The 16,294-nt window shown below is 37.7% G+C and overlaps 3 protein-coding genes across 5 annotated transcripts in view; all 3 read left to right on the forward strand.

The window, feature by feature from the left end:
* Nucleotides 1-1,007: 1,007 nt before the first annotated feature.
* Nucleotides 1,008-6,769, forward strand: actr6 (actin related protein 6). The gene is made up of 11 exons (XM_050073844.1): nucleotides 1,008-1,207; nucleotides 2,135-2,252; nucleotides 2,345-2,413; nucleotides 2,548-2,671; nucleotides 3,765-3,900; nucleotides 3,986-4,042; nucleotides 4,184-4,282; nucleotides 5,089-5,167; nucleotides 5,285-5,456; nucleotides 5,596-5,734; nucleotides 6,054-6,769. The coding sequence occupies exons 1-11, from the start codon at nucleotides 1,140-1,142 to the stop codon at nucleotides 6,181-6,183; spliced, it is 1,191 nt and encodes a 396-aa protein (XP_049929801.1). The 5' UTR covers nucleotides 1,008-1,139; the 3' UTR covers nucleotides 6,184-6,769.
* A 1,113-nt stretch (nucleotides 6,770-7,882) lies between these two features.
* On the forward strand, nucleotides 7,883-12,752 carry sycp3 (synaptonemal complex protein 3). 3 transcript variants are annotated; one of them, XM_050073852.1, is made up of 8 exons: nucleotides 7,883-8,330; nucleotides 8,838-8,919; nucleotides 9,073-9,125; nucleotides 9,542-9,659; nucleotides 9,960-10,059; nucleotides 10,316-10,414; nucleotides 11,143-11,247; nucleotides 12,302-12,752. In XM_050073852.1, the coding sequence occupies exons 1-8, from the start codon at nucleotides 8,204-8,206 to the stop codon at nucleotides 12,353-12,355; spliced, it is 738 nt and encodes a 245-aa protein (XP_049929809.1). In that variant the 5' UTR covers nucleotides 7,883-8,203; the 3' UTR covers nucleotides 12,356-12,752. The 3 variants fall into 3 exon arrangements, with proteins under 3 accessions (XP_049929809.1, XP_049929810.1, XP_049929811.1); XM_050073853.1 differs by having other exon boundaries at nucleotides 9,073-9,107; XM_050073854.1 differs by lacking the exon at nucleotides 10,316-10,414.
* Nucleotides 12,753-14,331: 1,579 nt separating this feature from the next.
* The window catches only part of si:ch211-59o9.10 (uncharacterized protein LOC561841 homolog), a 10,449-nt gene continuing 8,486 nt past the window's right edge, over nucleotides 14,332-16,294 (forward strand). The window contains exons 1-2 of the mRNA XM_050073838.1: nucleotides 14,332-14,428; nucleotides 14,764-14,975. Coding sequence (XP_049929795.1) covers nucleotides 14,848-14,975 — 128 coding nt within the window. The 5' untranslated portion in view covers nucleotides 14,332-14,428; nucleotides 14,764-14,847. The remainder of the gene's footprint in view (nucleotides 14,429-14,763; nucleotides 14,976-16,294) is intronic.

Consider the following 16,294-nt stretch of genomic DNA (forward strand, 5'->3'; position numbering starts at 1 on the left):
AGACAGACTCTATTAACAAAAACAGTAATTTTATCTTGCTGAACACAGGAGCTGCTGATCTACCACTGCATCGATCAGTTAGTTTGATTAAGTTATTGTGTGACTTTGGTGAATCCAAACTAATCCTTTAGAACACTAAAGTCACACAACAACACAAATTAACTACCTGATTGAGGCAAAATTAGGTTCAAAACATAAATACAAATGTTTTACAGATACAATATACTGTACACTTCACACTGATACAGCAAGACACACAAATTGCACATCAACAGGACTAAACAAGACAACAGTATTTTTCTAAACCACTCTAAAGCTGCAGGTCATCATCATTATGCATCATTATTAAATCTATAAAATTAGGTTTTCTAATTTTCCAGTTCCAACAAAAGCATGAAAAGGAAGAAAATCCAAAGTTATCAGTTGTTGTGCTATTTTAGATGTAATTCTCCTGTGCTTCCTTGCAGACAGTAAACAAGATATTTAAATATATCACCAGGGGCTCTGGGAAATCTTTAAACTATTTTCTGACATCCTAGAACTGAAAGATTAATTGATTTATCTGGTAAATAATCTACAGATTTGTCACACATAAAAATTTTAATTAGTTGCAGCCCTCATCATATTAAATTATTTTAAAAAGTATATGATCTGTATTTATTCAGAGCTGTTTTTTTTATTTAACACTCCTTCATGAGCTGAAATAATAATATTTAACCACAATACAGACTGTGTAAATAAATAATTGTCACGTTCATGTATTTATAATTTGCATTACTTTTAAAACATTTATTTTACTGTGAAACATTCACTAATTTTTATTTTAGATGAGCAGATTTTTACGGAGGAACAGAACTAGGCGAGACTTGTTTCCGTCCGAACATTTTTCTAACAGGACTCAGATCCTCGTATTTGATTGGCTACACCAGCCGTGAAGAAACGGAGGGCAAGACCTCATTGGCTGCTTTACAGCGTTACGTCTTCCGGAAACAGACAAAAAAAGAGCTGATTGGTGGAACGAGTCAATCAAGTTTTAATGGCGCAGCGGTGTTTTCCAACAGAGTAGACATGAGTTGTGTTTCATTAATTGTGAAATAAATTTGCCTCGTTCATTTTATGTGGTTAATACAGGCAATAAAATGGCCACGTTAGTTCTGGACAACGGAGCCTACACGGCGAAGATAGGATACAGTCAAGAGAAAGTCAGGTAAGTTCAGTTGTGTTAGCATGGTGGCTAACGTTACTGCTAATCATAATAAACGGTCGGTCCAGCTAGCTAAACAAGTTTTAAATAAGTCCGCCTGTAATAATCTGTAATATAGCGTTACAATATACGTATACAATAACGTTAACGTTACGCATCCCCGTCTGAGGTAATTAACACTGTTCAGTTCTTGTACGGAGAAAAGCTGACGCCAAACTCCATTGAAAAACTGTCGGTTTCATGTTTTTCTGTGTTTTTAAATAAATATCCGCAAGATGCAGAACATCAGTTAGGACTAAATATGAAGCTTCAAGGCTCAAACTGAAATTCGGCTGATGATGAATACACAAAGAGGCTGTTATACCAGAAATATCTTAGAGTTGTAACAGGGTATCTTAAATTTTTGAAGGTATGGCGTGGAAAAACAACTTGTGTCAGCGATATTATTCCATTCATTGTGGATCTTGCAATATAGACAGGTGAAAGTAAAAGTATTCATTATGCAGAATGTCCCCGTTTCAGAATATTGTATATTATATCACTGGATTATAATTATTGTTGAATTACTTTATATACTGCTGGGTTGATTAACTTATAATAATACATCAAAATGTATTTAATAACAGTATTCATTATCTAAATATTCAAATTAACTTGTAACTAAAGATGTTAGACACATGTAGTGGAGTAGAAGTGTAAAGTAGCATAAAGTGGAATTACTTACCAGTACTGCAAAGTTGTATACAGTACGTAAATGTACTTAGTTACATTCCACTGCTGATCACCGGATACACACAGCCTTAATTGCTTTCTGATAGTAAAGGCAGCGCGGGGACATCAGAGCAAACCCATCTACTGTGTATTTATTGCTATCCTTATCATCCAGTAATCAGATCACAAAGTCTTCTTCTTCCTCTCTTTCTTCCTCAGCGTCATCCCAAACTGCCAGTTTCGCTCCAAGACGTCCAGATTAAAAACCTTCACAGCCAATCAGCTCGATGAGATCAAAGATCCTTCAGGTCTCTTTTACATCCTCCCCTTCCAGAAGGTGAGAGAGTGCAACCACATGTGGAGGCTGCGGGTCACACCTGGCCAGGTTTTTAATAGTTCCATGTGTTGTCTCCTGCTCTTTCTCCTCAGGGTTATCTCGTCAACTGGGATGTCCAGAGAAAAGTGTGGGATCATCTGTTTGGAAAGGAGATGTTTAAGGTTTATACTTTCCTTTGTTTTTCTTCGCTTTTTGTGTGGAAATATGGGAAATATTTTTAATCACTTTGTCAACTCATCTAATCTGATTTCATCGCCTCCTCCTCTGCTGGTGGTTCTGTGTGTTCTGGGACCAGGTGGAGTTTGCAGACACCAGTGTCATCATCACCGAGCCGTACTTCAACTTCTCTTCCATTCAGGAGTCGATGAATGAGATCCTCTTTGAGGAGTACCAGTTCCAGTCAGCTCTCAGAATAAATGGTGAGTTAAATTGGACACTCGACAAATGCAGATGGAGACAACACTTCCTGCTCAGGTTCTATACCACCAGAGTTTTTAGTTTTTCAAACTTGAAGTCGTCCATTAATGCTGACTCAAGTCACATCACTTGAAGTCATTCATCAGACTTCACACAGCTCCCTCTGGAGTCACTAACGCTGCAATCACATGGAATCAGGCAGATGAACAACACCTTCTGGACGGATCGGGAAAAACAAACAAAAAGTCTGATGTAATGGCAGGACGGCAAAACGAAACATGCATGACAACATGCTGCGATTGCGGTCATGTTGTTTACAAAAAATTAAATAGAATAATTAAATTAATTATTTTGTTTGTATTATTTTACGTAATTATTCTAGTCATGCATGTAGCTATAAAATGCAGATTCTTGTCATCCAGATCACTCTTGTTTTCTTCCTGTGTGAGGGAGCTAATGGTCCATTATAACATCCGGTTGTAAATTCTGTCCTGGGGGACGGAAATAATTTTTAATTTTCTTTATCTTTGAGTGGCAGTGCCATCTTCTGTTACCATTGCCAGTATTCTCTGCTGACTTCACTTAATTTTATTGTCCTGCTTCCGTCCACTAAAATGAATCTGATTTGCTGTCTACTGTCTGCCTGAATCCATGTTAAAGCAGCATTAAGGCTTCTTACTACGTTTAAAACATGTAGTAGAACTGATGTGGAAAAAACAGTTCCCAGAGTTCCCCTTAAAAGGAAAAGTGCACTCTAATTTTCTTAAACACCACTGTATTTAAAAAAGGCGACACATCTCTCATTTCTGGGTCTATTTTTTTTGTTTGTGGTGGGTTTGTTTTTTTAATACTGTAAAATATGTTACATGCCATGTTTTGGGTTTGAGGTCAGTCCCTCAGAATTAACGGTAGAAGCTTCTTTCCCAGAGTCACTGATGTCCAACAATCACACACAGACTGATCCTTCAGTAGTTTGAAATGTTTACCCAGCTTCTTTCGCCTGCTCTTGTGAATGTAGTTTTTCTGGATTCTTCTGTGTGGCAGATGTTAGTTGTGTGTTAATACTCCGCTGAATTTATGTTGTGTGTCCTCCAGCGGGCTCTCTCAGCGCTCATCACTACTTCCACACTAAACCGTCAGAGCTCTGTTGTTTGGTGGTCGACAGCGGCTTCTCCTTCACCCACATCGCCCCCTACTGCCGCAGCAAGAAGATGAATGAGGGCATCCATAGGTCAGAGCACTGAAGCAATCATCATTCACCTGCATAACAATAACAACAAGAACAACATGAGCTAATGGTTTATTTGACCTTCCAGGATCAACGTAGGAGGGAAGCTGCTGACCAACCACCTGAAGGAGATCATTTCATATCGGTAAGTTCACCTCACTCTCAGCTGGTAGAAATCATGTTATTTCCACTTGTAAGTTATTGAGCAGAGGACAATATAATCTGTAGATGGCAGAGCTGCAGCTCTTTTCATGAAGTTCATAAAGAATCTCTCTCTCCCTTCCAGGCAACTACACGTCATGGATGAAACTCATGTAATTAACCAAGTAAAAGAAGATGTCTGCTACGTCTCACAGCAGTTTTACAAAGACATGGAGATCTCACAGTAAGAAAACACACACAGCAGATTGAACCAAATAGACTTCTAACAGTTTCTTCTTCATATTTTTTAATGAGCTTTTGTTGAAGCCACTAAGCAGGTTTTGTTATTTGGCAACTGCTGGAACAGATGTTGTCTAGCTGTTGATCAGCTGTCAGTCACTGAACCATCATTTACTGTCTAGAAATCTAGACAGCCTTTATTGTCATTACGTAGGAATAAAACAAAACGAGTTGTGACACTCAAGTGATGCATTCCACTAAGGAACATAAAAACATAAGACACAGGACATTCAGTGAGGATAAAAATGCTTATTTGGTGGAAAATGGGTATCTGAGAGATTGATATAATTGTCATGTCTGTATAGTAAATATGGAGCCACAGCCAACAGCTGGTTAGCTTAGCTTAGCACAAAGACTGGAAATGGGGGGAAACAGCTAGCCTGGCTCTGCCCAAAGGTAACAAAATCCACCTGCCAGCTCCTCTAAAGCTCACTGACCAACATTCTGTATCTTTTTTTTGTTTCATCCGTACAAAAAATAAAATGTAAAGGCAAGTCTATTTTATTTATGCAGCCCAAAATTACATTTTTAGTCTCACCATACTTGATTGAGTTAATATGCTGAAGTGACCCCTGCAAATATGTCAGTTTCCCCGTTGGACTCGACCAACTTCTGCTGCTAAAAACACACTTGTGATGAAGCACTTTCTTTATTCTCAAATCTGAGTTCACATCGTCTGCCAGTTTTAGTGCATCATGTCATCATGAAGTCCCTGATGAAAATATTTAATGGCATTTGTTCTGTTGTCAGGTTGAAGGGGGAGGAAAACACAGTGGTGAGGGATTATGTTCTTCCAGATTTCAGCTCCATCAAAAAAGGCTTCTGCAAGGTGAGAGAACATTTTAAATATTTGTCATTGTGGATACGGAGTGATGAGTCCTGACCTGACGCCTCCTTTGGTGAACATGGCTGCTGTCCTCATTGTTCCTCCTCTTTTGTCCTCCAGCCACAAGAGGAGATGGTCTTCAGTGGAAAGTACAAGACCGGAGAGCAGATCCTGAGGTTGAGCAACGAGCGCTTTGCTGTTCCTGAGATGCTCTTCCACCCGTCAGACATTGGCATCCAGGAGATGGGCATCCCAGAGGCCATCGTGCACTCCATCCAGTCCCTGCCAGAGGGTCAGCTGAGTTTCCTCAGAATTTGCTCAGAATCACACCTCATTTATTTCATTTGTCCTTGTGTGGTGCACATGATCACCAATAACTTTGTGTGTGTGTGTGTGCGTGAGATGCAGCTAACAGTGTTTTCTGCCATCAGAGATGCAGGCCCATTTCTACCAGAACATCGTCCTGACTGGAGGAAACACTTTGTTTCAAGGCTACAGAGAGCGACTGGAGGCAGAGCTGCGATCGCTTGCCCCCGCCCACCTCCCCGTGTCCGTACTGCAACCTGCAAAGTAAGTTCAGCTTGATTTATGGTGGTATGCTAAGGGGTTGAGACACAGCATACATAGCGTAGCATATATGCACATAGCAGCTGGATGTGCTCCTCCTCAAAAATGTAACTGCACTTTTACACATGGTGTATGTGATGATAAATTTGTGGAGGACTCTTAAAGAAGTTAAAGAAAGACCTTCAGTGATATGAGTAGGCCATCGTCACTTTTTATCACAAAGTAAAGAATGTAAATTGTCCCTGTGGGGAATTCAATGAAAGCATGAGTTAAACTTAAACATTAACTTGTCACTAATGGTATTTACTGTCTTCTCCTGCAGTCCGATCTGTTACTCATGGGAAGGAGGGAAGCTGTTGGCCCACAGTCCGGACTACGACGAGATCATCGTGACACGAGACGACTACGAAGAGAACGGACATTTTATTTGTGAAGAAAAGTTTGATATTTGACTGAACTGAAACTCTTCGCTGCAGATAGTTTCTGCATCGTCATGGACGTGAAAAACATCTTTATAGATCAGAGCCATGAAAACCTGCAACTGACTGTTTATATCTGAGCTCTGATTCACTTACAGGACAAACAGGATCTGCCTTTAAAGTGCAGAATGAGTTCAAACAAGTAAAATATTTCTTTTTATACATGTGAATGTGCTGATTGTTTTTCTGACAGGTCAAAAGGTGGAGCCGGCAGACATTGTGGCCTCAAGCCCTTCATTTATTATTGTTAGTCTGACATGACTTTTTGTTAAGACTGCTGTTAATTTTTTGATTTTAAAGTGTTACTGGAAATATTTCAACCATCAATTACCATTTAAATAAGAGTTTTGTCCTGCATCTCTCCTAGTTTTTAATTCTTTGTTTCATTTTTTGGCAAATCTTTATCTTTAATTTTAGTAATATTTTCATGCCAAAATAAGAATCGGTTGATATGAGCAACACAATACTTTTATTCACTAGCACATCTTACTGGCACATATATGTGCTCCAGTTTCTCCTGTATTTTACCAAACATACCATTACAGTTTATTTGATTGACAGTTGCAATCCAGTTCTATGTTGGAGCATTGGTCTGCAGACATTTCCGTGTGATGGATTTCTTGCTGGCAGTCAGAAGTATTTAAAGTCGTCCTAAGCTTCAGTTTATTCTGGATTTTACGCAGTTAAAAAACTTGTTTAAAAAGTTTTTTGGGGTGTTTTTGACACATATTGTGATATATTTCCATTTATTACCTTTTTCAACTGCAAATTATATTCCCAAAGGAAAACTTGGTCAACATCTGTTTTATCTAAGATGAAGTTTTCAGTCTGTTCATCTCACTTCAATCATTTTTATTGCAGCAAATTACAGCTAGTGAACTGAAAAAGGAATTGATGTTATTATTTTAATAGGATATCAAAAGATAAATTGTCACTTGACAGTCATTGGTTGTCATAGGTGCAATATCACTGCACAAAAATTCCAACAGTAAGCTGTATGGATTCCCCCCCCCCCCCCCCATCATATACTGTAGTTTTTAGACATACTTCATGTAAAACATTTCATGGTTTTAGCTTCACAAACTTTTCCTTTGAATAATGGTAAGAATTGTGATGTTTTGGTAATAATGATAAGGTTAAACAAACATTGTCTCCACATCAACCAACTACATCCGTAAAATTCATGCTTATAGTCATAGAGTCATATGCTTATAGTACAACAGTCACAGTGGACATATTTATTTTTTTAATTCTTTAATTAGTGTTGGGATGGTTACTTTTGAAATGTATTCAGTTACAGATTACTAGTTACCCTGTTAAAAATATAAGTAATGTAACTTTTAATTACCTCATCAGAGTAATGTTATCACATTTGATTACTTTTCTAACAAATGTTTTAAACTGGACAATAAAGCTGAAAATGTCCAGAAATTCATTCACAGCAAAGCAACAGAATGAATGTTAAATAATACAAATAAACTTTTCTCAGAAAAGAATATATTTTGATATAATCCCCAATGTAATCACCAGTATTATTATTAAGAACTATAATTAAGAGGCATATTTTTCTCATTTATTTTTTGTAATTTAATGTTACTAGTGCTTTAATTGCAGTGAAGGGCCTACAAAGTCCTGTTACTAATATAACCTTTTGTGGCGGGAATCAAGCTAATGATCGATGATGCTAGCTCGGTTAGTTTAGCTCGGTTTAGCTTGTGTTGTGACTAGTTGAGTTTGACTTCACTCAGAGAGTAACGCCGACGCTAGAAGTCCGAAGTGAAGTCCGTTTGATTTAAATAATCAATCAAAACTTAATTGTGTCCGTCTGTTGGTGACATTTGTCGAACAGTAGCTGCATCCGTTAGCAGCGAGTGCTAAACTAACGTTAGCTAACAGTTAGCTGGTTAGCATTAGCAGAATCAAGTTTGTGTTGTCTTCTTGTTGAGAAGTTGAAGTGTAAGCTAGGTAGCGTTAACGAAACCGGGCTGGAAGAATGGCAACAAGAAGAGGACAGATGAAGAAAAAACACCCAGAAGAAAAAATAGATAAAAAAGTGTTTGATTTTGATCCAGAGGATGAAAAGAAAGAGCTGAGCGGCTCAGAGGAGGATGCTAGAGAAGGTAATCTAAGCTAATGTTCAGTGTATGATGTAACATAGCTAGGTAACATTATATTTACTCGAGCATTGTACTTGAGTACAATTTGAGGTATTGGTACTTACTTGAGTATTTCCGTTCTGCTCTGTTTTAAACTTATACTCCATTACATGTCAGATATATACTTTTTTACTGCATTTATTAGATTAACTTTGCAGATTCAGATTATTAATGAATCATATATCAACTAATAACTGATGTATAACTTAATTACAAATTAAACTACTCAGCAGCATATACAGTCATTTAGTTTTGGTACTTAAAGTAAACTTTGATGCTAATACTTTTGTACTTTTACTTAAGCAGGTAACATTTGGAATATAGGACTTGAAACAAAGTATTTCTACACTGTGATATTGCAAGTTTTACTTAAGTAAAAATCTTAGTACTTATTTTACCACTGCTAATGTTAGCTTTTGACAGCTGTCTAGCAAAGAAAAAGACATTAACTTTGAATTTTTATGTCACAAGATGAAAATCCAATAATGGAGAAGTCGGCAAAGAAGAGACCTGCAGCTGACTTTGAAGAGGATGGGGCACCATGTGCTGTGGGGTATTATTACTGTTTTATTACAGTTTCATTGTTGCATGTATCATGTATGCTGATTCTGTGCAGTAGCTGACATATGTGTAGGCCAACTTAGTTACCTTTCTGCATATCTGTATGAAAGTGACCTTTCTCTTTCTTTCCCTTTTTTTTTTCCAGAAATGAGGTACAGTCAATGTTGGAGAAATTCGGAGGTAAGCAGCTTTGTGCAGGTTTGTGCCTGTTTGTATTTCCTCTGGTTGGTTGGATATGAAACCTCAATATGTTTAGATGACTGATTATTTTAAAGTGTCCAAAGCATTAAATGTTGAAAAAGGTCAAATATTGTCACGTTAAGTTTGATACTGAAAGCTTTGTTTTGTTTACTTACTTTTTGAGCAGGTATTTATTGATTTTCATCATCAGTATTGGTGATTTTACACTTGTGTAGTTTTGTTACACTGAAATATTAGCAACAATATATGTTAGCAGGTTGGTATTAATATGTTGTGAAATTAGGAAACACTGTGTTGTAAAGTTGTGTTTTACTCAGCAAAGTAATGTAATGCAAAAGTATTGCTTTGGTGTGAGTATCAGAGAAACTGTGACTATGTCCAGCTCTGTGCGGTGCTGTGTTATTTGCTTCCAGCTGATATCAGCAAAGTGATGCAGGCCAAGAAGAAACGTCTGGAGAGTCTGACAAAGAACTACATGAAGGGAAGCCAACACAAACTGGAGCAGCTGTGGAACTCCTATCACGCCCAGAGGTTTGAAAACTGAAAAACCCCTGATGAATTTATTTATATCTGTAGGAAATTAAGCCACTGCAATAGGGTAAAAGATAAGAACACAACTAAGACTTGCAATGCCAGAATGTATGAAGAGGAAAATTAATAGTAAAGGCAGAAATGATAGAAGTAAGAGCATTATGAACGTAAATGAATAAAGGGCTAAAATCAATGATTATTTACAATCTTTTGATATCATTTTTAATTCATAGATTTATCACAGCTCAGCATATGTATGTCAAATTGCTGTATTTGAACTATTTGTGTGTGTGTTTGCAGGCAGAAGATGACTCAGCAGTACTCCCAGCAAGTGTCCACAGCACTGCAGCAGTGGGAGACTGAAGCCCAGCGAGCTGAGGAGCAGGAGGAGAAGCTTAATGTTCGTTCACTTCCTTGTTTGACTGGTTAGATAGGTCCATAGGTTTGATGCTCTGTACTGCATTTAAAAGAAAATCCCCTCAGATCCTAGTTAGGGTTAGATCTCATCCTCACATAATTCTTCTAACTACATACACTTTACACTGAGGGGTTCACTGACATCTTGGATCTGAATAATCACATGAATCTCTTCTCAGGAAAAAGAGAGAACATGTTGATGACTCTGATTTTACAGGTTGTTTTGCCTCTCTCTGTAGAATCTGTTCAGACAGCAGCAGAAGATCCTGCAGCAGGCCAGAGTGGTGCAGAACCAGAAACTGAAGACTGTCAGAGAGTTGTATGAGCAGTTTGTGAAGGTCTGGCCTTTAAAATTTGCATTAAGGATGCTGCATGTTTTTATACATTCTGCTGACATCTGCAGAATTATATTTGGCCACCTTAGTTAGAATCTTATCTGTGGCAAGCAGCATTGCAACTGCATTGCTACTGATTTTTAAGGTGAAACTGCTTTATTCCATGTTTTTATTGGTTTAAATCATAAAGTTCATTTGTTTTGGAGAGGAGGAGACCTCTGTAGATATTTGGCTCCTGGTAAAACCTCCTAAACGTCTGGATCTTAAGTTATCAGACAAAAATGCAAGCACACATTAGCAGCTGCTAGGTTAGTGGCCCATCTCCGACATGCCACACAGTATCCATGATACACTGATTTGTAATGTGAAACTCCTTTATTCAGTGTTTTTACCGATTTTAATCACATGGTTTGTTTGGAGAGGAAGACACCTTTGCAGATAAGTTTCAGCTGGTTGAAATCTGCAATCCTCACTGCTAGATGACACACTTAACCTTTAAGAGATAATTTTGCAAGTCAAGAAAGTAATTTAATGTAATGTAATTGATGGTGGAAATTACTTTGTAATAAGTTGATTTTAGATTAGTAATAGAAGGTGACCATTAAGGACATTTAGTGTCTAGATACAGAACTGCAGTAAGGAACTAGAGACAGATGTGTTTGGCACTAACTTTGTCACCTAATCTTATATGAAGAAAAGTCAGACTGAAGCTGTTTTTGTTTTTCCTGCAGAACATGGAGGACATGGAGAAGAGCCACGATGCTTTCCTGCAGGGGGCGCAACAAGAGTTGAGGAAGGAGATGGCCACCCTACAGAAGAAGATCCTCATGGACACGGTGAGTGCAGACAGTAGAGTTAGGACTGATGTCTCTCAGTCAAGCACAGAAGTTTAACTCACAGTGAGCTCGCAATGTTACTAGTCTGCTTAAATACTTGTCAGTCTATAGCTTTAAAAATAAAATCTAATAATGTGAGAGTAATTAATATTGATTAAACATTGTTATTACAGCACAAAGTAAAAGAATACACCAAAGAAAATCAGAGTTAATGTTGCACTGACGTTTCAGTTAAATGTTGGGATGTTTACATTATTGACAACAGCTGGCGTGTTGCCAATAAGGGTTGTTCTAATAAAAGTAATTTTAGATACATGTGAATATTTTGAAATGAGTAGTTGTTCTCCATATAATAGAATGTTACAGCGCAAGCTGTTTTTCCAGAGACTTCTGTATAAAAATATTCGTCAGCTAATTGTAGCAACTAATATGTTTAATGTTTGAAAAATTATCTTGGTCGTTATTCACCCAGAATTTCCCTGTCAGTAGACCGAGTCACAATGTTTGTCTGAAATAACTTCAGGGTAGAAACCCCTCGCATCATAAACGTTAAATGAAATGCTCCTGAGCAAACTCTGCCTCTAAAAAATATAATATCAGTTTAAGTGAACATACAACTAGCATATTACATAAAATAAGCACAGCAGAAATGTGATAGATCAGATCACTGTGTGTAACTACATAATTTTTAATTATTATTTCTGCTGAAAAAAAAACAAAAAACAGAAAGTTTGCTGATTTTACGTATCTCCACAATTCAAAACAATGGCCAGATGTCTACCCATAGTTGTTAGCTCAATGTCATGGTGACGGTCTGTACCCCCCCAGATCAAGTAGAGCAGAATAAATATGGGGAAGAGAAACATTACACAGAGTTATGACTAATTAAGCAGAAATATACACTAAGAATACAAATTGAAGAGGGAAATGAGGTAAAAGTAAAAGGTACTGAGATACAATAATGAAATGCATCACAACAGGGACATGACGTCAAGTTAATAATGCCACACCCTCTTGTGCTCCTTATTCATGTTGTCGATGTTTGTTTCCACAGCAACAGCAGGAGATGGCCACAGTACGGAAATCTCTGCAGTCCATGCTGTTCTAGCCGGCTGTTGCCACGGCGACTGAGCTGGTTCCTACTTTAAGGATGCCTTCTAGGTTGGTGCTGCCATGGTTATTGGAGCTGTAGCTGTAATCCTGTAGTGTTGACATGGTTGCATAACCCGTATTTACAGAGTTCTATTTCCATAGCGACAATGTTCTCTGCTCTGTTTCATAAGAGTTCGTGATTTCAGCTGTTTTTACTTGTTTAATGAAAATATGAACAGCTGAGGTATGTTTCAGTTCATTCTGCAGGGTGACAGGAGCTTTACTTTCATGTCTTTTATTTCCATGTGTTATGTGTGTCAGACTATGGTTGGGAACATGGACAGCCTGTATACTCAACTACATGTTTTCCAGTTCAATAAAAATGAAGTAAAAATTAAATAAATATACATACATTTCTTTTTGTACAGACCAGTTTGGTTTCACTTTCTTTCATTTCAAATATTAGTGTGTTGTTGCAGTATACATCTGTAGGAGTGTTTTGAGTATGGCTGGGGAAAAGAATCATTTTTGCAGAATTGCTGCATTTGAATACCTTCTTTTAATGAATGTAGATGCATTTTTACGCAGTAGTTCTAAGAGATAAGATAAGAGAGACTTTTTTGTCATCTGTGTATATACAGTACAGTTACAGTATGTAAAGGAACAAAGTTCCTAATAAAACATAAGGGGCAAACATTAAACAAAAACAGGTACAGAACAAGATACAAGACCAGGTACAGTCATGTAATGCAATAACAAACACCGTAATATAAAATGCAATATAAAATATAAATACAAGTCATTTAAATAAAAGTAAACAAGAATATTAGATGATTGTACGAGCCTCCAGCTTTTATTAAATGTTAACAAGTGGTGTGCACCTGTAGCAAAGGTTGCTCAGAGTTCAGGGGTCTCCAGGAGCAATGTCCACAGTTGGAGTCCTCATGCATGCTGGTCTGTGGACTTCAGCTTCGTACCAGTTAACACTACTAAATAGAAATCCAGCCTGATTTAGGCTAAAGTATCAGGTGCCAGTACCATGTACTCTTATTAGTTTAGTTTCTAGTTAAGATTTTTGATATCTTCTAGACGTGTTTGTGTGTCCCTGTGTCATTTGTCTTATGATTCATGTGTCACGCTGCTGCTGTATTAATTGATATTATCTGTTAAAAGCTACGGTCTAGCTGTGATATACTGTAACTGAACTCAAAGGCCTTTTCACATAAGATTCAAAGGCCATATGATGTAGTATCATGCTTGTATCACATTTGATTATTATAAGGGCTGAAACTAACAATTATTTTCAGTTAATATGCTTTTTGTTTTCTTGTCAAAACTCAAAGATAGTAAATTTAATAATGTAAAACAGGAACTAAATCCAGAGGATGACTACAGTTTTCCTTTGGAAAGTGATTTACACAACAATTAATTATCAAAATACTAGTTGATTGGGTTTTATCAGTTGATTAATTGATTTAAGACTAATGGTTGCAGCTCGAACTTTAACATCTACCTATTTCAGAATTTGTTGCTGAATTTTTTCATTTTATTTTTAATTTGATTAACAAAATAATAAAGATTAAGTTAAAAAGTAGGTTCACATATTGCTCAACATCTTTAAGGAAAACAACTAAATAAAGTTTTGTGTTGCTAAATTTACATTTATGAACATAATCATTTTCAGACATTATCATCAAATATTTATAAAGATATTCCTCTTCTTTTCTTGAGTTTTTGAAGAAACCAAACATCACAATTCAATAATAATGATAATACAAAGTTTTTAAAGATAAGGATTTATCCATGCAGCGTCGGGTCATAAGAGGACATTTTATTTCGTGTTATTTTATTGTGTTCTTTCTCATTCACATTCAGTTTTATTTTTTTGTGTGTTGTTTTTTTTTCTCACGCGAAAAAAACAAAAATGAAAGTCAAACTGTATTTTTGAATTTTAGGTACTTTTCGGTGTGACACCGGAAGTCCCCTGCTTATTACTGAGTACACTTCCGGTTGTGAGTTGATTTCGATTGAGTTCCTTCTCTGGCGGACCGTCCGTTACCAAACCGAAAAACACCTCGACAAAATTCAGGTAAAGTTAACAGAAATTACGTTTATTATGTTGTTATCGTTAGTAGCAGCAGAGTTTATTTTTATATGGATTTATCGTCTTGTCTGTATATCTGTACCTACTTCGACTAGCTTTATGCTAAATCATGTAACGTTAACAAACGGACGCTGTGGCAGGTTCGGTAACATCAATGCAGATTTTAATTTAGTCTTGGTGTAACTTTGTGTTTCAGCTCCTGGTGCCTTTATTAGTGTGTTCAGTAGAATACGTAACATTATTTTAAATATTCGGCGCTAAACGTGTGTCGTTTAACTCCTTTTTTAATTCATTCTTTCCCATGTCAATATTGTTCTCAGCATTAGGATAACATGAGTTTGGATCTAAGGTGTTTAACGTTAACGAGTTGAGAACCAGGTGTGTAAGCGGTGCCGGGGAAGGCCATGGACGAGCCGTTAGGAGGCAGTTCGTCCGAGCCGGACAGTCCCGGAGGTCTGAACCGAGGCTGCCTCCTCGACCCCAGTGACGTCCTGTACCAGGATCTCTCCATTATCGTCCCAGAAACACCCAGGTAACATGGCTGCCTGTCTCATTTGCTCTTGTGTGGTGACATAAATATATCTGTGTAAATGTAAATTATTAATACAGAGAACACTGAATCATAAAGACAAAAAGCAACTGGTCAGCCCACTCTGTGAAAGTCCATGGTATACAGGCAGGCAGTCCAAAAATACATCTGAGGCACTCTGACGGAAGTTACAAATGCGTCATTCATTCACGGATAAACCAGCAGTTAATCATCAGTCTTCATCATGTTACCCTGAATGTTTTTGAGGGGAAAATTGTCATGGTATCCTGACGAAGACTAGTAGAAACACATTGGTTTATCTGTGAATCAACATACCTCACATACTTAAGTCTAAATTCTCTTGTGTTTTGAAGGATGTTGTCAATACGCTGATGTTTTGGATGTAGCTGCACATAAGTTAAACAGTAGATGAGGTAAACATTGTTTGTGATGTTGTGTGCGTGGCCAAGCTGTTAGCGATTAACCACACGTTTTAGTTCACTCAAAGTGAAAGTGACAGTGAAGATAATTCGGGAGTTTCCATGTCTATTGTCAGCAAACACATCTCTTTCACTTTAGCAAAGTAAAGATGCGACCTCTTAATGTCATCTCTGACCAGGACTGTCATGAAGTTACATAAGGAGTGTCTCCATTTTCAAGAAGATTATATTAAAGGATAACTTCGGTATTTTTCATCCTGGGCCCTATTTCCCCATGTGTATGTGTGCGTATGGTCCATAGGTACAACTCGTTCTGAAATTGGTTCAGTATTGAGGGAGGCGGATGCAGCCGGCAGCCGCGAAATGAGCTAAAATGGTAGATATGGGGGCAAATGCGTCCCGTATAAGTTTGCGCATTAAAAGTGCTTTTTTTTCGCCACTGACCGGTTCAGATCGCCAATGCTATCTCTCTAAATAGCATACTAAGCGTTTCCCTGACCCTTCACCTCCTCCCGGCTGTGTGTGACGTCATCTTGCGAGAGCTTTGCTTGTTGCCAGAAGAAAACAGTGTACGACATATACGAGGGCAAAGTATGCATCAGTAAATGTGCGTCTCGGAGACAATTCTAGGTATCAGTATTACATGCATAAAGACATATTAGTTATACTTACTTGATGGATAGTTGACCATTTGGTCCCTGTGGTTTTGGCCGCCTCCTCCAATTTATTTTGGGCACATGAAAAAAGGTATCCAGCACTGCCCCCCCCATCAGAGGGGGGAAGTCCTCTAACGTAGTTACACAGCGTTTGGTAGTTTCTGTATCATCCCAGGACACATCGAGACCATGAATATTGGGCAACAGGTCCCACTCGTTGCAACAC

This window comes from Epinephelus moara, chromosome 20 (genome assembly GCF_006386435.1).
Source record: "Epinephelus moara isolate mb chromosome 20, YSFRI_EMoa_1.0, whole genome shotgun sequence".
Lineage (NCBI taxonomy): Eukaryota > Metazoa > Chordata > Actinopteri > Perciformes > Serranidae > Epinephelus > Epinephelus moara.